At 38.4% G+C, this 23,382-nt stretch overlaps 1 protein-coding gene across 2 annotated transcripts; it reads right to left on the bottom strand.

Annotated features, from left to right (window-relative positions):
• Positions 1-1,985: 1,985 nt before the first annotated feature.
• LOC107681138 (atrial natriuretic peptide receptor 3-like) lies at positions 1,986-22,692 on the bottom strand. 2 transcript variants are annotated; one of them, XM_016477313.1, is made up of 8 exons: positions 21,680-22,692; positions 14,997-15,119; positions 14,365-14,540; positions 6,777-6,912; positions 5,107-5,201; positions 4,736-4,856; positions 3,979-4,066; positions 1,986-3,786 (listed from the first exon to the last, which is right to left on the bottom strand). In XM_016477313.1, the coding sequence occupies exons 1-8, from the start codon at positions 22,344-22,346 to the stop codon at positions 3,675-3,677; spliced, it is 1,518 nt and encodes a 505-aa protein (XP_016332799.1). In that variant the 5' UTR covers positions 22,347-22,692; the 3' UTR covers positions 1,986-3,674. The 2 variants fall into 2 exon arrangements, with proteins under 2 accessions (XP_016332799.1, XP_016332807.1); XM_016477321.1 differs by having other exon boundaries at positions 3,979-4,063.
• Between the last annotated feature and the right edge of the window lie 690 nt (positions 22,693-23,382).

Here is a 23,382-nt window from a genome sequence, read left to right as displayed (position 1 = left end):
CATCACAATAATCCACAAGTAATCCATACGACTCCAGTCTATCAATTAATGAAAAGCTGCTTGTTTGTAATAAACAAATCCAAATCCGATTCATCTCGTCTGAATCAGGAGAGAAATTTGCACAAATCAAGCACCGTTTACAAGTATTATGTATTATGGATGCCTTGATGGATTTGTTTCTTACAAACAATGCTTTTCACGTCACAAGACGTTAATTGATCAACTGGAGTCATGAGGATTACTGTGATGTTTTTGAACTCTCATTCCGACGGCACCCATTCACTGCAGAGGATCTATTGGTGAGCAAATGATGTAATGCAAATTTCTCCAAATCTGTTCTGACAAAGCAACAAACTCATCTACATCTTGAATGGCCTAATGTTAAGTGCAGTTTCAGCAAATAATCATTTTTGGGTGAACTATTACTTTAAGTATCCCTCCTACTACAACACCTGTAATGGCTGAGGCACTGAATAATGGATTCCACTTGAAAACACTTGAACACCAGATTACAGGAACAAAAAAATGAAAAATGCATTCCATCGATGTGTGCTGAAAATAGATCTGGTTTGTTTGTGAGATGACTAGGACAATGTAACAAGATGTGGAAAAGGAAAGCATGTTGCATTAGCAGTTCAATTGTATATTGAGATTTCAGCTGTAGTGTGCATGCATGTATACAAACAGGTACATTTTCTTCTCTGTTTAAATTGCATTGCTTAGTCAACAGGTTCTGCCTCATAGTCTCTAGTCTTCTGATTAAGAAGAATTCAAGGAATTTTTTTCATGTGGTTTTCCATTGCCAGATGTGAGGTCAAAGAATGACTTTGTATCAGCTGTGTTTGAAGTGCGTTTGAACTGTACTCCAATAGGCATTCAGTGCATGACTTTAAGCTGTTGGTTCATAATTTTGATGGTAATTTGAAGAGCGTCTGGCATGTTAAACATTTAGGAGGACATTAAAGGGATAGTTCACCCAAAAAAAAAGAAATGCACCTTTTGGGTTTCACAGACAATGGAAAGTCTAGACAAAAAAGATTTGGAACGACATGAGGGTTAGCTGTGTTGGGAGTAACGGAATTAGGTAATTTAATTACAAAATAAATGTAACTGTAATCAGTTCTGATTTCAGATTTGATTTCAAAAACAGTGTCGTAGCTATTAAACTATATTTTATGATTTTAAATCTGTATTTAACCTCATAATGATCTGAGTAAAAAGAGGTGTGAAAGTCGGATTTTGTGGTGGCTGTACATTAAAATTCAATTATTATCATAATTCGAGCGATGAAGGATTCTGGAAGTCTGACAGTAATGAATGTTGAGTACTGCTGTAAGGTTAACCCGGCCTGCTTTAAATGTTTCAAAATGATTAACATTCATTCGAAATTTAGAAAAGTAATCAAATGTAATCAGTTACATTTACTTTAATAAAGTAATTGAAATAGTTACACTACTTATTACATTTTAAATAGGGTAACTTGTAATCTGTAACCTATTACATTTCCAAAGTAACCTTCCCAACACTCGGGCTGAGTAAATGACAGATTTTTCATTTTTGAGTGAACTATCCCTCAGCATTAAAATGCGTTCAGGGGGAGTTGTATAGATGGACTAGTAGTGGAAAAATGTTGTGTGTGAGAGACACCTGTTGTGATGAGCAGCAAAGGAAGTGAGTTGTGTTTGCTTTGGCTACATGACCTGTGTTCACACAGTGTCTCTGCAGTCTGGGATCATTTGCGCACGCCCTCTTGGAGATCTATGAGGAATTTCAGACCACAGCTATGACAGTCTACTGGCCCACTGAATGGACACCAGCTCACAGATAACACATCCATACTGTTGATTCTGTAGTTTAGAAACTACATTACAAGAGCAAGATGTGCTGCTCTTAAGGTCGGCCTACTCAGATTTGCGCGTTGTAAGAGCCGCAAGAGTAGTGGTAAACACAGAGAGACTATTTAATTTCATAAATTTTCCTTTTAATTGGTCAATATGTATCAATCTAAATAAGTTACAATTCTTTTGAGTGTTTACAAAGCCTTGTAAATATACTTATCAGGTACAATTTGCTACTTGCAGATATACTGTTTACAAAAAGGATTCTGTGTATTTCACACAAGAAACAAATGTTAAAATCAACACTAAGAAAAATGAAACCTCTACAAAAATATCAATAAATAACATCACATCTTATGTTGATACATTTACTTACATCAGTATACAATTGCCATCATACCAAGCCTGAATAAAACCCTAGATTTTTTTTTTTGACTCACAAACCATAGAGATGGTTTTAAATGTGACATCTCACATTTACATCTCATCATCATTACTGAATCATCACAAATGTTAAAAATATACTTTATATGCTATTCAACTGATAGATTATTGATAACCACCTCCTGACAAAGACAATCTAAAGACATAAAGTTCAAAAATGTACATGTGCAATATAAATTGAACATAGCTTTTCAAAATCTGTTGTTGAAAGGTAGACCAGCTTGTGTTGTGTATAAAATCATTTTGTGACGTATATCTACAGCTATTATGTAACTTCCTGACAACCTCCTATCTTTTTAAACCAAAGAAATTGCTTGCCTCTGAATTTCACCTTCATGGATGCAACAAAGTGCAGGACGATGAACGAGGAAGTATCAGCCATGATTTAAGTAGAATCATCTTTTCTTTAAATCTCTATCTAGCATTCAAAAAGTGTGATGTTTAACAATAAGCAGGCTGTACAAGACAACTGACATAAAAAGGTAATAGTGGACCCTATAGTAGGGATTGATGTATTTAAGTTTTTTCAAACATCTTGACATGAATGGACACTTTTTAAGTGGGTTTTATCAATCGAATCTTGAAGCCATTACTGTGAAGGCCAGTCGGACAACATTTGGTCATGAGGCACCCAGCAGCGTGTATGATAATGTACATAGCAGTGTAAATCAAAAGCGCTGAAATTATATTAGATTATTATAATTAGTGGGACTAAAACCTATGAATGAAATCACTTGTAGAAATTTATCATAATAAATAAAACAGTTCAGTGTTTCAGCATGAAGCCAGATTTGATACATCAAGGCTTGCTGATACATGTTGACAGAGAGGAACATCATTTTAAAGTTCACATCAGTTTCGTATTCATCAGTGCCTCTTGACAAAGTCTACAAAGAAGAAAGAATGGATGTTTATCAGTGTGTTCTACTGGACATTCTCTAAAGGAAGAAGAGGAAGGTAACATGAGTGAGAGTGTTGCGTTTAAAGTAAGCTTAGGTTCTGAGTATCACTCTTACGTCTTCAATATCTCATAACCGCTTCTCAAGTTGACCCAGACTCAAGTCAGCTGACCATTTTCTACAAAACTGACAGGCTTCTACAGAGTTTTCTCAAGATGAGTTTGGCAGGGAAAAAAAAGGTCTGTAGCTAAATAAAAAAAGACCCTTTTTCTTTACAGAGAGTCAAGAAGCCTTGCGAGCACTTCTCCTCCAATAATTCAACTTTCCTGAGATTACGAATTGAAGAGCAAGAGACATTTACAAGGAAAAAACACTACAGCATGTCTATAAATATTTCTGGGTTCCTGGGATGGTGTTTGATGAGCTCACAGACCCATTTGAGATGCACCTTCCCTGAATTTGAACACCCCAGCAGTCGACTTACGACTACAGACTACGCTGCTGAGAAGTTGGATCTTATGGAGTCTTCCCGCAACTGACGGTGCTTCCCGATATCGCACTCTTCTCGAGGTGTTCTCCGTTCAATGGTTATCCTGTAATTTTTCCTGGGGAACAACGAAGAACAATATCATGAATGCAGATGATATTGTATGAGCAGCAATAAGAATGTTCTATTAATTCTCAACGAACACAAAAACAATAAAACTGACATTTAAATGCCAGACACTTCTTATCATTATACTTCATACAACACATTAGGCTGTTTCATGAAAAAAAATAACTTTTTGGGAATTTACCTAAAGAAGTAGAATGCCAAAAGGAGAGCTGTTCCCAGAATTCCCCCTACTATTATCCCAGTCACTGCCGATACACCTAGTCCACCTGCTTAGGAAAGAAACTGAAACCATTTGTAAAGAAAGCAGCACATCTATATAATTTAGCGAGGTTCACCTTCTATAGAGTGGAGGTTTTCAAACGGGGGTCTGTAAGAAGGTGCTATTATTACTATTTTAAGTAATAGTAATATTAGTATAATTAAAGGGATAGTTCACCCAAAAATGAAAATTCTGGCTTTCTGACCCTGCATAGACAGCAATGCAAGTGAAATGTTCCTAGGCCCAGAAATGTAGTAAGGACATCGTTAAAATAGTCCATGTGACATCAGTGGTTCAACTGTAATTTTACGAAGCTATGAAAATACCGTTTGTGCGCAAAGAACACAAAATAACGACTTTATTCAACAATTCTTCTCCTCCAAATCATGTAATCCACCATTGCTGTCCATGCAGGGTCAGAGAGCTCTCAGATTTTATCAAAAGTATCTTAATTTGTGTTTCGAAGATGAATGAAGGTCTTACGGGTTTGAAATGACATGAGAGTGAGTAATTAATGACAGAAATTAATGACAGAATAGTAAAGAACCTTTACTAATAATACTATTATACGAAATAATAAAAAAATCATTGTGTTCTTTGCCATCTGTTGTCTTAATTTTGACTTAATCGTGCTGTTACAAAAACAAGTGTCAATCTTGAAGCAGCAGAGGTAATTTACACGATGGGTCACTGTGTTTTGGATGTGGAGGCTCTGGTGCTGTTCGCAAGGAGAACCACTCCCTCTTAAAGCCCGGCATGATCTGGAAACTTCCATTGGTGCCAAAGTAGCTCATGACAGTCTGAATGCATAAAAAAACATTTATCATGGTGATTACTTAGCATTTCATAATTCTGACACAAACATTAACAAAATCCTACAGCTAAGTTTCAAATGTCTGAATTTCAGTTATTGTCCTGATCTTTTGTGTGTGTGTGTGTGTGTGTGTGTGTGTGTGTGTGTGTGTGTGTGTGTGGTTTGTGTGTGTGTGTGTGTGTGTTTGTGTGTGTGTGTGTGTTTGAAATAAAGCAGAGATGATTATGTTCACATACCTCGTGCGTTCCTGCCTCTAGGTCTGTCATCCTAACGACAGAGAAATCCCCATTCCGGTCACCATTAGCATCTAGAGACACCTGGCCGGCAATGCCTGTATAACGGAATGTGAGGAATGGGAAAATTAATTAGTTTGAAGAGTCAAACATTCCAAGGAAAACACCAGCAAGAGTCGACAAATTTCGGGTGGGCAATACAACAGGAAATCTCATTCACCTCCTGCCGTTTTTGTTGGCTTTGACTGCAGAAATGGTAATTTAATCTGTACATCTGTGTTCCTGAATTCTTGAGATTTTTAAAATATTATTTCATTTAACAGGAAAACATGACCCTGTTCCTGATGATTCTGGCCGAGCAAAACATTGTTATTTCACGTTTAGTTGTCTTGCTGTGGTCATTGAGACGGGTCTGAGCACTTCTTTTGTAAGGGAAGTTTAATGAATTACAGTGGCAAGAATACTGGCGAGCCCTCTGTTCACAACTACAATACTGGGAATCAAATGTGATGAATAATAAAGTGAATAAAATAGGGCTTGGTCAGTGTTAGGATTCCAGTGTTCTTTTTGCACAAAATATGCATTATTATTAATAATAAGCTTAGAGTGTATAGTATAATTTAAAGGGGTCATGAAATGGATTTTTAAAAATTATTTTATTACATTTCCTGAAGTGCACTTGTAATCTTACTATGTTTTTTTTTTTCACCAAATGGTCATAATTTAGATATAAATGTTAATTTTCTACCCTGAATGTAGCCCTCTGATTTGAATGTTCTGTTGGAAGGGGTGTGTCTGCTGTGAGACTTCAATGTAAATGCCCACTGCTGTGATTGGCTAAAACCTTTGCATATGAAATGAGTATTACATGTGGAACTCTCCTGAAAGCTTTTACTGTGTTTTTACTAAAACAGCTGCCAAGATTAACTAGTTGTGAAAAGTGTTGATTATAATATTCTATTTAGAACTACTCCCATAGCATCAAAGGTTGCAGCGCTGCACTGTAGCCAAACACTGTCACACGATGCAGTTATCTCCTTATTGCAACACAAATTCTGCAATCTAACAAATACTACTGTACCACTGATTATATCATGATTGGTTTACACATTACCATCAAGAACAGTGTGAAGTTGCGCTTTTAGTCACTGGCTTGATTTAGAAATGCATAAACAGCAGCAGTAAACTACTTTGTGACAAAGAGCATCTGAACGTCTGTGGCCTTACATATTACACCAATCACTGGTCATGATGGTCATGAAATTTTTATGTTTCTTGAGGTAAGTTTATAAAGTTTGCGAAGTTTTTTTAATCTTTCTTTTCCTAACAGCAGTAACACTCTTGTGATTGATGGGCAGACACGAATAGTTCAGAATGTTGTAGGTACTCCTAAAGTCTCGTGTATAAAACTCTTGCTTTTTAAATACATTTGCTTCCTTTAAACAGTGAGTTTGCTGCCACTGTTTACTTTCTCAGTTTTTGAACTTTTAACACAAAATTGAACCTGTCAACCCTCACGCTATATATTTGCATTTCAGAACTACAGCTGCTGATAAATGTCTGTTATAATATGTAAATGATGTCTGGCACAGACCGATGTCCATAGCACTTCAGTGGCCTGATCTCAAAATATTAAGTAAAGGGAAAAAAAACAGCAATTTTTTGGGAATTACCTTCAAATGTTCTGTTCCTCATGCTGTGGGTGATTTCCAGTCCATCCTTTTTTGTCAGACCATTACTCATCACCTCACGCAAGGCAATTGCGTAGAGAATCAAAGCATCATGGAACCCCTCCATAAACATATTGACCTGCAATGTAAAAAAAGGGGGGGATGGTATAAGTTCTTCATAAAAATAATAAATAATTATAAATAAGTAAACCAATATAATACATTTTATGACTTAAAACAATGAACAAAAATTAGAATACAGTTGCTTTATTCATTTATTTAGTAGTTATTTTTACGGTATACATTTATTTTTCAAATTTTTTTTATTTTATTTTTTCCATATATTTGGACCTCCATAGCTTTCCTTTCTTTTTGAACAAACAAATTGAAATAGAATTACATGATATTATTAGAAAACTGTAAGTAAAGGTTATTGTAAGAGAATCCAGAGGCAGCTTATCTATCAATATTATACTTCAGTTAAACTGCAAATGAATGAACAGCTGCATACAGTGTTTTCTAACATCAAGAGTGAATAAGATGGAGAGGATTCATAAACAGCACTGTGTTGTTCAACTAAATGTTAAGCAACTTAAAAAATAATACGGGCTACCCAGCCACCATGAATACTGAAAAGCACGTACTAATAGATGCTCATGTTATGATATGGATTAATGGTCTGCTCCTGCCGCAGAGCCGTATGCTGCATGTGTACAGCCCAAGGCAAACAATAGTAAAACCTGGGGCTTAGTCAGTCTGCAGCCAAGTTTACTGTATATTTATATTCACCCTCAACTGCCTAATAAGAGTGAAACAGCAGGAAAAGCTGATATAGTCATATGACTGTTTATATACATATTAATTTTTGGAAGCGTGAACAGAGGTGAAATCTCCAAGCATTCAGAGCATAACAAACCATGCCGTGTTTTCATACAGAGCACAGCTTGCGATTCAGCAGCACAATGTATCGGACCGAACATTCCTCATGCAAAAAAATGTCATGCTTTCTCATTGCGAAACAAATCCTGCTGATATTTAAGTTTAGGCACTATTGGTAACAGTTTGTGTAAAACTGATGCCACCTCAGTTCAAGAATGTGAAAGGGATATAGAGGAGATTTTTATTAAATTTCTATTATTTTAACTCAGAAGTTAAAGGAGAGGTCTAGAGGCCCGTCACCCACATTGAGATTTGTGGTTTCCATCACAGTTTGCAGCACCTTTAAATGATAAAGTGATTTCTTATGTAATACCAAAAATAAATAAATCCACTGTAAGGTTTACTTATTTAATTTAATTTTTTTAATTAAAAAAATAACATACTCTGACTAAAGTCAAACTGTTATTTATGAAGCATGTTCCATGTCATGTATCGTTTAGTAGGCTATAATTCATATCACTTCTCATTATATATATATACTGTTAAATTCCTCCATAGATGTTGCAAGGGGAAAGAAAACGGCACTAATTCCTAGTTGGCCCAACTGCAGTGATTAACCCAAAACAAGTCCTGCATCATTAGTGAATGTAACTCATCCTCAGGGTTCACTGGTCACCCTGTTTTTACCAATAAGCCTGTTTCTGTTTATTTGGGCTGATTAACTTCAGGCTCTGGCATGAAAAGGTGCAACCGCATGTCAGTTTCCTCACCCCGGTGAAAAATTACCCAGTGCTGTCTTACTGTCACTACCAGCTATATGGCAATGACAGAAAGGCCAGAACAGACCTTTAAGATGCCATCTATGGAGAAACAAATATGAAAAATAAATTGATAAATGACCCACTGCGGCATAATGTTTATTTCATACTTATTTATGTCCATATTTTTTTATTTCTTCACCTATTTCCTCAAAATGGAATGCAGCAAGAAAATGAAAGCCAACCAAATGTTCAGACATCTTCCATTTTATTAATGGAGCGCTTCTAGTCATTTAGAACTCAATCGCTGCAGTAGGACTTTTTCTCATTGTTTGAAGACCACTCAAAACCATACATAATGAAGCCTTTCAGATGAGTGGTAAAACCTCTTCAAACGATGAGAGTCAAAGTCCAATTGCAATGGCTGAGTCATATATGATGACCTGGTAAGAAAACCTTAACAGAAACACAAAGATTGTATTCTTTATCCTTGTACCACATTTAAACTATACTGCACTGCTTATATACAGTGCCTATAAAAAGTTACGTTTTATGTTGCTGCCTTATGTTAAACTGCTTTAAATTACTTTTTTTCCACATTAATCTACACTCCATAAACCATAATGACAGTGCAAAAACATAATTGTCACACCTTAGTAAATTTATTAAAAATAAAAAAACCTGAAATAAGTACACTGCATAAGTATTCATACCCTTAACTCAGTACTTAGCTGAAGCACATTTAAAGCCTCAAGTCTTTTTAGGTATGGTGCAACAAGCTTTGCACATCAGCATTTGGCAATTATCTGCCATTCTTCTCCTCACCTCTTCACCTCTCAAGCTCTGTCAGGTTGGATGGGGGCCGACAGACATTTTCAGGTTTCTCCAAAAATGTTTGATTGGGATCAAGCCCAGGCCCTGGCTGGGCCACTCAAGGACATCCACAGAGTTGTCTATAAGCCACTCTTGCTGTGTGCTTAGGGTCATTGTCCTGTTAGAAGGTGAACCTTCTGCCCAGTCTGAGGTTCTGAATGTTCTGAACTAGGTTTTCATTAAGGCTATCTCTATATTTTTGTGCATTGAGTTTTTTTTTCTACTCTGATGAGTCCCTCAGTCCCAGCTGCTGAAAAACAGCCCCACAGCATGAGGCTGCCACAACCACACTTTACTTTTGGGATGCTACTCTACAGGTGATGAGCAGAGCTGGTTTCCTTCAAACATGATGCTTAGAATTGAGGTTCATCGGACCAGAGAATCTTGTTTCTCACAGTCTGAGGCTCCTTTAGGTGCTTTTTGCAAATTCCAAGTGTGTTTTCCTGTGTCTTCACTGAGGAGAGGATTGAGTCTTGCCACACCGGCATAAAGCACAGATTGGTGGGGTGTTGCAGTGATGTTTTCCTTCTGTAGATTTCTCCTATCTCCACATATGATCATGGAGCTCAACTAGAGTTACCATCATCTTCTTTGTCACCACTCTAACCAAAGCCCTTCTCCATCAATTGCTCATATGGGCCAGGAGGCCAGCTCTAGGAAGAGTCCTGGGTATTTCAAACTTCTTCCATTAAGAGTAACGGAGACTACATGCTTCTGTGAACCTTCAATGCAGCAGAATTTTTTTCTGATTTCTTCCCCAGATGTGTGGCTTGATGCAATCCTGTTTCTGAGCTCTATAGGCAGTTTTTTTACCTTAAGGCTTGGTTTTTGCTCCAATATGCATTTTCAGCTGTTAGACCTTTTATTGAGAGGTATGTGCCTTTCCAAATCATATCCATTCAATTGAATTTGCCACAGGTTAACTTCACTCAAAGTGTATTAACATCTACAAGCAATATGAATGCTCCTGGGGGGGGAGTAATTTAAAGCAGTTTAACATAAGGCAGCAACAATCAAAATGTGAAAAGAATGAAGGGGTCTGAATACTTTTTATAGGCACTGTGTATATATATATATATATGTGTGTGTGACCCTGGACCACAAAACCAGTCATAAGGGTCAATTTTTTTAAATTGAGATTTATACACCATCTGAAAGCTTAATAAATAAGCTTTGCATTGATGTATGATGTAATATCCAAATGATTTTTGGCATAAAAGAAAAATCGATAATTTTGACCCATACAATGTTTTTTTGGCTATTGCTAAAAATATACCCAAGCGACTTAAGACTGGTTTTGTGGTCCAGGGTCACATATATTATATAATATTATTATATGAATTAAGTAAAATTGTATAAAAATTTAAATATTTTTTTTGCCATTGGGATATATGTATATTGATTGATTGCAAATCAAATTTCCTCATATTAGATATTTTTTTCATGTTTTAGTCCTCCATTGCTCCCCTTTCTTTCTGACCAAAATTTCTCTGAGCATTATTTACAATGAATTATACTATTTGACAGAGAAATTTGTTGGCAAAAGGTTGCCGCGAGAGAATTTCATTGGGTGTTACTGCAAGTTCAGTCAAACTTGTGTGTGACAGTGTCTATTCTGAAAACAGCGACATCCTTTATTGTTGATCAAATCGAGATGACCGAGGCAGAACGAACTGTCTGTAATAAGTCTGTGACTTCCTTTGTTTGTCTCAGTTTAGCCATTCGGCCGCAGTGTGTTCAGATCCTGTGAGATGGTTTTAGGGGCCCTTAATGGTCAGCAAAGCAGTTGACTGCCTATCTTGTTCTAGATAAGGGTTGTTGAGAAGGAAAGGAAAGAAGAAACCATGGGTGGCCTTAAATTCACACGCAGTCCAGTGTATTGAGTTTGATCATCTCTAATGAATGTTCCTAGATTGTCGCATCCTCAGGTTGAATTGTTTTTTTTTTTTAACTTTGAAGCATTTCTGCTCAAGTACAGGGAGATATATATACATATATCTTAGAGCCAGTTGCCAAGCATTAAAACCTCATTAGTTGAAAGCCGACCTTGAATTGACTCAACTTTAGCTGTGATTAGATTATACACACCTGAGGAGATCTGTATTTTAGAAATGCCAAATCTGTGCGAATAGAATATCTGGGGATTAATTGAGCCTCAGTGGTTTTGTCGTGCTGGAACTTGATAACCTGCAGTGACACACAGCGAAGTGTGAGCCGAAGTTAGAGGAAAATAAGTAACAGATAAACCTGAGGGCCAACAGATGATAAAATGTAAGATAAAATACATGTCAATCTGACCCAATTCATACTTTGCTTCTTTTGAAGAGATGATGTTTCTCAGCTAGAAAAAACAGTTAATGATTCTGAGAAATGTTGCCTGTTGTTAGGATCATTTCATCCGAGAGTATTTTGCAAGTGAAAAATATATAGCATAAAACACAAAATACATTATACTGTAAAACATAAAACCATAAAACATGTTCCTAATGACTGTGGTAATCCAACACACCCACCTACTGGTCATCAGTGCATAAAAATGCTTAGCATTTTTCACAAACTCAGGCCATGTCCACACGTACACGGGTATTTTTATAAACTGAGTTTTTCCTTCCGCTTTTAAAAAAATCTAGGTCCACATGAAAACGCAAACGCATGCTACGAAACACTGTCAAGAACATGCCAAACCAACAGGTGGCGATATAATCTCAACCATAAAGCCATGTTGGCCAATCAGAAGCCTGAAAAAGTTTCCAGTAGGTGGAGATATAACAGCGCAGGCTCTGACGTCACAAGCCAAAAACTCCAGTTTCGCTGTCTACACGACAACACTGCAACCGGAGTTTTTGAAAATCTTCGCCCTGGCAGGCGTTTTCAAAAATGTTCGGAAGCACTGTCAAGAGCATGCCAAGCCAACAGGTGGCGATATAATCTCAACCATAAAGCCATGTTGGCCAATCAGAAGCCTGAAAAAGTTTCCAGTAGGTGGAGATATAACAGCGCAGGCTCTGACGTCACAAGCCAAAAACTCCAGTTTCGCTGTCTACACGACAACACTGCAACCGGAGTTTTTGAAAATCTTCGCCCCGGCAGGCGTTTTCAAAAATGTTCAGTTTCAGTAACCTGGTGCTGCGTTTGCGTGTGGACGAACGGCCAAACCGCATAGAAAAAGCTGCGGCTTTAAAAATAACCGCGTTCGTGTGGACAGGGCCTCAGTCATTTTAGAGTAGGGTGACCATACGTGCCATTTTTCCCGGACGCGTCCTGGCCAGGATTTCTATATTGCCTAAAATATCTAGGTTTTGGCTTTGCGTGTGTACATGACATCAAAATACCATACAGACGGTTCCTTATGCTTTCAAAATGCTCTCGAGGTACTTTGATGTCAAACACTGATCGATCTGAGCCGCGCTGCTTTTAAGTCGAACACACATCCTATGTATGCGTAATTGCATCGCTTTGACCGTAAATCCCACCTTCTCACACACACCATGATTGGTCCATTATGTACAATGCCTGCATGTTATTGGTCAAACTACTTTTCGATCATTACCTTCAGCAAGCATGAAAACAGGAAAACAAAGCCAAAACAAATCCTGGCAAGGACGCGTCCGGGAAAAATGGCACGTATGGTCACCCTATTTTAGAGTCGCTAAGGACATACGGTGAATGGCGCCTTTGGATATAAAACAGCACTTTTTAAATATCCATATTTTTTATGAATCTTTTAAAGGTCTTACTTTGTAGCTGGATTATACTGTAGAGTCGACCTTCTAGAATGTTAACAGTGGAAACTCATTTATCCTGCAGATTTACGTTCAGCATATGGGGGGCTCTTTGCAAATGAGTATGGCTGCATTACCTGGCAGCCAGTATGAATAGCTAAAATCTGTGTGGATGCTTATAAGAACACCACTCACTGTAAGCCAATTCCAAAAAATGTATCACCTTCCTTAATGAATAAAGTGAGCATTCTTCATCCAGCTCATTAACTCAGCATGAACACCGCTGTCAGAAAAAAACTGAGCAGATACAAGCGGCAGCTACAAGGAGAAGGCCAAGTTTGTGAAACATCACATTAGCCTGTGCTTCTGTCAGCTAAGGCTTTGGCTTCTCTGGGAAGTGTACTCGTACAATGAAATAATTGTGCTCGGCACACTGAAGTCTTGACATTCATATTTGGAACGAGAATGGGCTTTGTCTGAATACATTTCTTTCGACATGATGGTGGTTCCCTGCAAAGGTCCAGCTCAAGTCTTTTGTGGCTCCTGTTGATACAGCAATTGAGCCAGTCAAATGTGGCAGGGCCCCCACTGAGGTTATTAACTTTGGCACTTCGATTCGTCCACAATTGTTTGTTTCAGAAAGACAGTTCCCGCTGCCTTCCTTAGAAAAGCTTTGATGGCTTTTCAATAGAAGCTGACATGATGGGGACAAAGAGCCAGACCAAAATATGGGGCCTGTATGGAAAGCCAAGTCACCCCATTCAAAAGCACTTAAAGTGTAAATGCACTGTATTTTGTCTTTAAACTGGGTGAATAAATGAATCAGCTGCTCTTTGAACATTGCAGGCCACAAAATGGAGGGAATTGCAGGAAGGGTGCTTAAGATTGATTGATTGAGTGACTGATTTGCCTGTATACTGTTCACAAGAGGACAATGATGAAGGTGCATTCGAAAATAGTCAAGTTCCTCCTCAAAACTTCAAATATCACAGAAAATGTCGAATTTGCAGTATAAGTAGATTGATTTAATTTATTGAACGAATATAAACATTTAGCAATTAACTAGGTGTCGAATAATCTAAATGTAGAAAAGGAAAATGCAAATGTGAATAGAATTATTAAATATCCAATATCAACAGATATACATGAAAAAACGTCTGATAACTACCAATATATTGTGCATCCCTAATTTGCATCCCTAAAAGATGAAGAAAATGTTTGTAGGAATTTAGACCTGCAAAGTTTTGATCTGAAATCCAGTAAAATTCTGAAATGTATTTGGCTTTTGAACATGACAGTATTCACTATTATATATTTTTATCATTATATTCAGTTATTTTGTTTCAAAGACTCACGTACAGCACTGCAGCCTTCACAAACAGGGATGTCCGACTGCTGTAGTGACTTTTTCATTTCCACGGAGAAGTCTTCAAACTCTGGCTTGGTGGACCTAAGCAACGTTACAGTGTTGAGAAAGCTGTAGGCAGCCTTGGCCTCATTGTCATATTTGTCTCCTCTCCTCCAGGATCCATCCCCTGTAAAGTAATGTTGTATTTTTACTGTATTTCATGTTCACATGAGCATATTGCAAGATTTGCCACAGAAAAGTTAAAGTCTCTTAAAATAAGGAAATTATACAAGCATGATTCGCCTGTTTCTGCTGATAAAACCTCATTGACAATGGCTGAAATATCTAGTTACTTTTGCTGCAACAATGGGGCTTTTAGATATGCACAAGAACATCAGTGGAACATCCTGGACCTACACACCAGACAATATCCAGGCGCTATTCTGTTGAGCCAAATGTCTCTTGAATGTAATCTCTATCAAGCAGAAGAGCTGGGCCTCTCTTGCAGTTCAGTGTAGATATAGCTTCATCGTGCTACAGGGTCATCATAGGACAATCTCGTCTGACTACGGCTCATCTTGGGAATAGAGATAAACTCTGTAATCAGTGCACAACAACCATGAGTACAGTAGTGGAGCTTTACCATAGGAAGAGGAGTTGAAGAGCTCAATGTTAAAGAAAATGTGGCTGCCGCTGGTTAATTTTTGTCGATGGGCCGCCAGCATGAGGTCTCGTACTGTGTCCGCCTTGGCACACATGATCACCACTGCAAAAAGAGACAGAACAGAATGTTATTTGTCAGTCAAAACAACAAATTTAGGCTACCACCACCAGCAGCAATGCATGTTTCATTTTGAGAATGTTAAAACAGCTTTTATGACTAGGGTTAGTAAACAGGAAACTTCTGAACAAAATAAAATAATTCAGTAACCAAATGATTTTCATTATTTTTTGGTTCTGTTCACTGTTCTCACGTGTGCTTTCCGCCAGTGAGGAAGGAACACCATTCTAAAATGCTCTGAGAATGTTCCCCGTGTTACTATTTAACACAAACACACAGCACACACAGTAAAGTCAGATTCTCAAGCAAATTACTTTTCTCAGCCAGTTCTTTTTGCTGAATCAAAAACGTACAGTGCAACAAGTAATGCCTGATCCCTGACTGAAAAACTCTTCTTAAGCCAGCTCTTTTTTATGAATCACAAATCACAACTTTTGAATCACTTGGTGTAGTTTCTCAATTAATCGGAATCTAATTTTGCTATTTCACAACTCGATGAACCAAAAGCTGATACAATGTTATGGTGTACTTACACCAAAATGTACGTTTTTGTGCTTTTATTATGAATATGTCAGCCTTTAGGATAGCCTAGTGTGCTCCAAAACACTGACAAAATTCGCAATTAAAAGACATAAGCATTCAAAACTCAATCTCTCACTTCAACGGATCAATGACTTTGATGATACCATTCTAAACTTCAGCTTCTTATCAGTTTTTCTGACCAGTCACATGCTCTGTAGAATCTGAAGCATCCTGGCCCTTACACTATAAAAGACGCTAAAGCTGCAGCCAAAAATGGTCATTTGTTTACATATTTATTATGTTATATATGGTGAATGGCACCTATTGCATTATACGAAGCAATTCAAACAGTTTAAACATGCTTTTCATTAGGGTATGCACTGCGCACACAGTGCTCTGCTCCAGAGACACAATATTGCACATACGGCACAGAGCACAAAACATATCCAACCCATTTGAATTCTGCACAGAATGCTGTGTTTTAAACCGCAATGGAAGAGATCAAACATAGCAAACTGTTAGACATCCTTGCCATTATAAACGCTGATGATGAAGAGCAATGAACAGCAGGTGATGAGCAGCTTGATATGTCCCACCCTAACTTCCTCAACACTTTTCAAGATACTTTAATAGGACCTAAATCAGCCACTTGGTTGTTTGTATGATAATACTGTATGTACAAGAATGGAATCGTTAATTTCCTTACAATTCCCATTTCTATTTATGGCAGAAAAAATAAAGCACCGTTTTCTCATAAGATTTTTACAGACCACAAATCCAACATGCGCATTAAGTTATTATCGTCTCAATTCTGAGAACATGCTCAGTGCTGTTAATTTAGAATTAATTATGACCTTTATGCTACTGGCCAGCTTTACAAGAGCATGTGGCGTTGATTCAATTAGGCTCATAAGTAGCAAAGAATCAATTCTTTTTGACCTGGTCTAACAGAAACACTGTCTGAGGTACAAAATATTTTCCCATGGAGCAAGGAGGTCAAAAATAAATAAGCAAACAAGCAAGCAAACAGGGTTTAAAAAAAAAAAGTCGCAAAGTGTCCCATAAATAGGAAGATTCAGAGGATTGGAACTTTCCCCACAGCTCAGTCAGTGTACTGCGCTGCTTGAAATATCCTCAGCTGAGTGGGACAAACTTCACCTCAGTATTCCTGCACTATAGCACCCTTTAATTACAGAGCGCACAGTACACTACAGGCCCTGTGTTGGCTCTCCAGTGATTCCATGGGGTAAAGCTCCAGCCAGCAATATTTCAAAAATCTGGATTTTCCCACTGACACTAGTTACAAATGAGCTGAGGAATGCAAAGAGGCAACACATGGCACACTTACCGTAGGTTGCGCCGCATTTAATGCACCTGGGGGTCTGTATAGAAGCATAGTGTGAACATGCACATGGAAATAATATCGCTGTGCAAACTCGTGCTATATCGCTACGGAGTATAAGGGTTTACTGTCTTGCCCCTCTGTCAAATGCAAAATAAGCAGGGCTATAATGACATATCTCTGGCTTAGTAAATTCACTCCCTGAGGACCACTCTGCAGGTTTCCAACAAGCCAGTTTGTGGTTCTGTGCTCACGTCATTTACTGTCAAAACACTGCAACACTGTATGCCATCCTCATTAAAGTGCCTTATCTTCTGACATTTAGCCTTGGCATGGATCATAACTTGGAATTTTATGTGTTATGTGTCAACAGCCAGGTATGTAATTCTTATCTGCTTGTTAAGTCTGACGTCACGTGTCAGTTTCCAGGTCCAAACACTCTATCAGATGCCAAAAGCAAACAACATATTCACTCACAGTGTGCTTCAGTACTACTCAAACATCATGATCCTAAACTTTTTCTGAAATCACAGATGGCCAGATAGTGATTCATCTGCTATGAATAGATAAAATACTTGTGTTGGTGAGTCCAGAGACTGTAGTGTACACTGTACACTGTTTTTAAAAGCTTGGCTTAAATGTGTGATATGAACAATTTGTGCTCTTAAACGGCTCTTGAGACAGTATTCTCAGTTGAAACACGTAGAGGCTTGGGCATTCATCTGTCGCAAAGCCCTCAAGTTGATTCTGATTGGCTCAGCCATGATTTGGAAATTTTACAAATGTTTATATTCTTCTCACAATCTTTCATAAAACACCCGCTAAAACATACTTTTAAATCAGCGCTCATGTGCAGGCTGGGCCATGTCATTAAATCTGTATTTTATTACATTCGCCTCAGCTGTGCCAATAGACACGCAGCAGCCTCATGCAACAGGTTGAAAACCGCTTAACGAAGACTGACAACAACAAAAACGAGCATCGCAACGGCCAAATGAATCAAATCAGGCATCACAGGAGCTGGAGAATGTCCCAATGACGTCCTCTCCAGATGACTGCAGGCAAAGAAAAACTATTTGGCAATCTCCACTGGCTTCTGATTATGAGAAACTGTGTGAGAGAGTAGATAATGATGAATGCTGTTATTATAAGCAGCCACATAAATCAACTTGCTGCTTACATGCTTGTGTAATTGACCACTTCAGGGGCAAACAATGAACACTGAACAATGACATCTTAATAAAGTAAGCCATTTGTTGTAAAAAAATAAATAAATATGTACAAATTTGTAATGTGACAATTGATCAGTTAAATTTATACCAAGATACTTTGATATCTGTGCTGTATCAATACTCACTCCTACAGTATGTACACCACTGCAGCCTTCTATGTGCCCCTGAAAACAAAACAACAAAGTGTCTACCATGCCTGGAATACTAATTATAACGCCAGCAATCTACCTCATGGAACAGTCTGCAGCATTTAACATTCAAAATATATGCTAATTTATACAGTGGCTATGTCTATAATTGATGGTAATATAAACACAATCTTTTATGGCCAGTGCAACGCCATCTATCTGGTCATTTTTTATGTGATGTTCCCTTCTTGAAGCAGACCAATTCTGATCCAATTTTATTTTGGAAAAATGGGTACCTTAGTACTAATCACAAGCTCCTCAAATAACTGCTGCTATATGGCTAAGTTGTCAACTGGTGGGCTGCAATGCAAATAATACAATGCAGCTAAGCTATAGTTAAGATAGCACAATAAATAGGCTCATCAGCTTTTAAAAATGAGGAGAAATGCTTCCCATTAACTTTTGATGTTGACATCAAATCAAACTATACTGCATTTGGCCAACATGGACAGGCAGTGTTGTTGGTTAGAGTCACAATGTAACTGACGTAGCGACAATATATAACAATACAGTATTGTGATGTACATCTGAGTGAAACAGATTATTGCAAAGAAAAACTGTATGGGCGGATACTTGGTTCTATCCATCGGTTGTTCACTAGAAAGAAGACTGACGTTTCATCAAAAAATCCAGTGATGACATTTTGATGAAAAAAATTACAAGCTCAAAAAAAAAAATGGCATGGGTGGACACTGTCCCCATAAACTTTCAACAAAAATGGTGGCATTTCTTATAAAATACTCATACATCTGCAGAGAAATGACACTTTGGGGTGGATCCTGTGCAGTTGAATGTTATACTTCAGAAGAGGCTTGAAACAGATGTCAAATTTTGCCCTGAGTGTTTGGGTGGCGACTTGAAAAATGCATCCCGTCACTGAGGTTCCACATTCAAATCTCTGCATGGTCTTTGATGGGCAGATCAAAGGAAGTATACATGTCATCATTCAAGCAGCATTCCATACTTGTACCTTTATACTTGCTGTGGGGGACCGCAACATGTCGAGGACCTTTAGCTGCTGTTAACTGATAGAAAAGGGAAATAATTATAAAAAGCCTCGAGAGGTGTAACCCTGGCTTTGTTAGTGTCAAAACAGCCCCAAGACAGCATTAACCTCCTACCCCGTTTCATTCATTCCATACTGACATTTGCAGAATTGGTGGAACATTCCTTTATTAATGACCAGCATTCACGCAATATGCTTTAGCTTAAGAAACCCAAGATGTTCATTTTGACACACACGACTGTCTTAGGAAAGCGATACAGGGGACTGGGCCCTCTGCAGGGCCCCTGTATTGAGGCATAGCTGTATATTTTCTAAAATTGACAGCATTCTTACTAGGAATGTAAGAAATGCACTGTTTATGAAACAGGATGGGTAAGGAGATGCACAGTCAGACTTTCTGAAACAGCACAGATTTGGGGCAGACGGATATGATGTTTAAAAGCAGGCTGAAACAGCAGACAGTTCATAGTTTTGACAGAAGGCATATCTTTTTGCGCCACAATGTGTCTAACACCAATAGTAGCAGTGCACTCCAGGGAGGGTGTAGCCTCTCTGGTTATGAAGAATCAGCCAGGCAGACAGCGCATGACTTTACTCGCCATGAGAAAAGCTGTTAAAAAGTGCTCGAGGCTGTCTAGAGGAGTGCTAAAGCCTACAATTGCTCCCCAAAATTCCAACAGCTCTTGCTCAGTGTTGACCACCTGTCAAAATTCTGATCATTTTTTCCACAAGCTTTCTTATGGACTGCAACTGACCTCTTGCCTATCTTTACAGACGGGGAGCCCAAGGAGATCAGGAGAGGATGAAAACAGCCCTAAATATCTGCATTTGTATGTGTTCTATATTGCTCTTGTCTGATGCACTGTCCTTGGCAGTTTAACCTGCTGTGGATTAGGATTGCTGTTCTCTTTAATGCATTATCATTTGATGTAAACACTCCTTCCAGAAAACTAAGTTCCAGTTTAAACTAAATGTGAATTAATAACATAAGGAAATGTGTTGACCAGGGGCAGTACTTTGCAAATCCACCCTCTTGACCAGTGAATACCCGAGTTGAGTCACTGCTGGTGAAGAAAAAAAAAACGGACTACACTGATTTTTGTTTTGATTTTTTTTAAACTAATGTTCTCTACAATGTTTTCCAAATGTTTTGTCAGTTATGTACCCCTACAGTCCCATAATTTAGGCTTAAGTACTCAAGTATCTAATGACACCAAATCTGAAACATTTCCTTTAAATCATGTTATACAGACTTTCTTTAAAAAAGGGCTACAAACAGGATCTAAATAATAATAATTAAAATGTGCTATTAATTTACATTAATTAACATAATGCAACAATAACAAAAATTAAGCCACATTTGAAGTGTTTTTGCCCTAAATTGTTATTTACTGGTAACCAGCATTTTCCACAGTACATTTTTGGGGGAAAAACAAAATGTTTTCAGATACAGCAGTTGTTAGCAGCCTAACTGAAGGTAATGCTGCTTAAAATGATACAAGTCTTCTTGAGACATCTGATCCCAAGGCCCATGCGCACTCCCATGTTCCTAATACATATTCATTTGCAATGAGAAAAAAAAGGTTATCCTCTTGAGTTATCTTGTTACTGTGATTTTATTTGGAAAAGTGTAATCTCATCTATTTAGTATCCATGTTTGCTACCGCTACCACTTGTGATCTAGACTGGTAAATGAAAGGTAATGGGCTCAAACCCAGCAAGATGCCATCCATTCCACTTGTTCAAACTATCACCTTCTGGCAAGAAACTTCTATAGGGGATTGTTCTTTTAACAAGTGTAGCTACTGTAAACCACTTTTGGCATCTATGGCAAGCGGTTTTGTTTCCTAAAGGTAATTGTCAAGTAAAGCTTAAGTAGCCAGTTTTTACTAAACAGAGAGAGAAGAAACCACAACTACTGTAGCACCTAATGAATAGTTACTAATAAGACTGAAACAGGTACCAGCAATCATTTGGAATATATAGCTACTAATCTGAACTGAATGGTTAATAACAGAACCACAGTTTTAATGGAATTTATTGGCAAAAACAGGTAACAGTAACAGGTAACAGCCTTCTAGCGACTAATTAAATACTATAATTAAATATCATTAACGTCAAATTCATAAATAGCCTACTGGTATGAAATGAAAAAATACTAAAAGCCAAACAGATACTGGTGCGTTTTAAGGAATAACTATTAAAACGGCTTGCCATAGAGCGTTTGGTAAATGACAGACAAGTAAAACGAGTACCTTCGCTCCCGTAGACGGACGCGATGATCCCATCGGCATCTACTCTCTCCTCGTTCAAGTTTAACACGGCGTAATCTGTGGCGACGAGGTACTCCGTGAGCACCGTATAAACACCCTCTATCGTAAAGTAACAGTTTCTCTCGTCTTTATCGTCGTCGTAAATCAAAGATGCAGTTCTCCAGCCGAAACGTCCGAACATAGCTTGAAACGTCTCGGCCATCTTCAGGTAAGTTGGAGCAATTCTAGTGATATGCGAGTACTCGGTGGTTTTCAAGTTGAAGCCGGTGGCCAGAGCACCTGCTGAGATCACGGGGATGTTCCAGTGCGATGCCACTCTGACCACCGACGCGGCGGTGTACTCGCACACCGGACCGAGGACCAGGTCGGGACGCTCGTCTCTTTGCTTGTCCACGAGCGCGTACAGAGCGTCCATCCCGCACGCGGAGTTCATATACTGCACATTGAATCTCAATCCAGCAAACTCTGCTCTGCCGAGGGTTGTTATCGCGTACTGAATAGCCGGAGAAACTCTCTGGTAAGAGAACAGGTATGTGTTGTTGTGAGGCAACATGACCATCACGTCGATGTTGTCAGTCTGTGCACTTGTCCTGCCAGGCATCATGAGCACTACCCAAATGGACAGACATAGTGACATGAAACATGACATCTTTAACACCAATGAACGAAGCAACTGATGATTTTTTGTTCTCTTTGAAAAGATTCAAAGCTTTTGAAATTTTTCCCCTTCCCCCCCCCCCCGAGTAGATTGTCATATAAATTAAGACGTATCCTTAATTTAACTTAGTATGGCAAGATCCCACTCTTTCTGTTTATAAGTGAGTTGTGTCGTGTGTGTCTCTCCAGAGCCCCTCTCTCTTCCCCTGTTTGGAGTCTTCTTTGGGTCTCTAGTCTAACTCTCCGCTTCCCTGTGTAATTACTCTTGTTAGGATGTGTGAAGTGTGCGGCTCGGCTGGTCACCACACACGCTGCAGTCTAGGAGGAATTTTCAAGCATCCTTTCATTATTATTCCTGCGTCATCGCTGCTCAGCCCGCCCCTTGTTTTGTTTCGATCTCTCCGCGTGCGTCACTTCTGAGCGTCGCATGCGCAAAGCTGACCTCATACGTCATCCGCCCGGAACTGCTTCTGTGACAACAGTGAGCGCAAGCTAGATTCAAGTGATTATTAATATAACTCCGACTGGATTTGTCTGAAAGAAGAAAGTCATATACACCTAGGATGCATCGGGGGTGAGTAAAACACAGCCTCATTTTTTTTTTTGGGTGAACTAACCCTTTAAGTCGAGATTTAATGGTCAAGGTGGCGTAAATATAAAAATATACAAATTATGTTTTAGTATAAAGCACATTTATAGAAAACACATGTGGTTCCAAATGTCCAAATTTAGCCATTCATAAAATGCAACCCAACAGTAAAATCAGAGGCCTATTCAATATTAAAAGCAACAGAAAGGTTTAACTGAGCAAAGAAAACCAGACATCACGTGGAAAAGGAGACTATTCCACCAATTGTGGGCCACAACTAAAAAGACTTAAATTCAATCTCTATTGGGCTTGCATTTATGGCAGGGGACAGTTAAAAGCTCAACTGGCTGGACAGGAATAGAGAGACAAAAGGTCACAGATGTGTTGGAGGCAAAGCCTGGCCAATGCCTTACACATTAACAGCAGAATTTTGAAATTA

Source organism: Sinocyclocheilus anshuiensis, unplaced genomic scaffold (genome assembly GCF_001515605.1).
Source record: "Sinocyclocheilus anshuiensis isolate Anshui unplaced genomic scaffold, SAMN03320099.WGS_v1.1 scaffold697, whole genome shotgun sequence".
In the NCBI taxonomy this organism is placed as follows: domain Eukaryota; kingdom Metazoa; phylum Chordata; class Actinopteri; order Cypriniformes; family Cyprinidae; genus Sinocyclocheilus; species Sinocyclocheilus anshuiensis.
This window is presented reverse-complemented; position numbering and strand designations above follow the sequence as displayed.

Bases quoted from the DNA above. Each gene is read 5' to 3' on its own strand.
- LOC107681138 (XM_016477313.1), bottom strand. From the start codon at position 22,346: ATGTCATGTTTCATGTCACTATGTCTGTCCATTTGGGTAGTGCTCATG. The intron at 6,913-14,364 runs GTACGTGAGTCT...TTTACATTGCAG, and splicing joins TTTGTGAAGGCTGCAGTGCT to GTCAATATGTTTATGGAGGG. The intron at 4,857-5,106 runs GTATGTGAACAT...TTATGCATTCAG, and splicing joins TAGAGGCAGGAACGCACGAG to ACTGTCATGAGCTACTTTGG.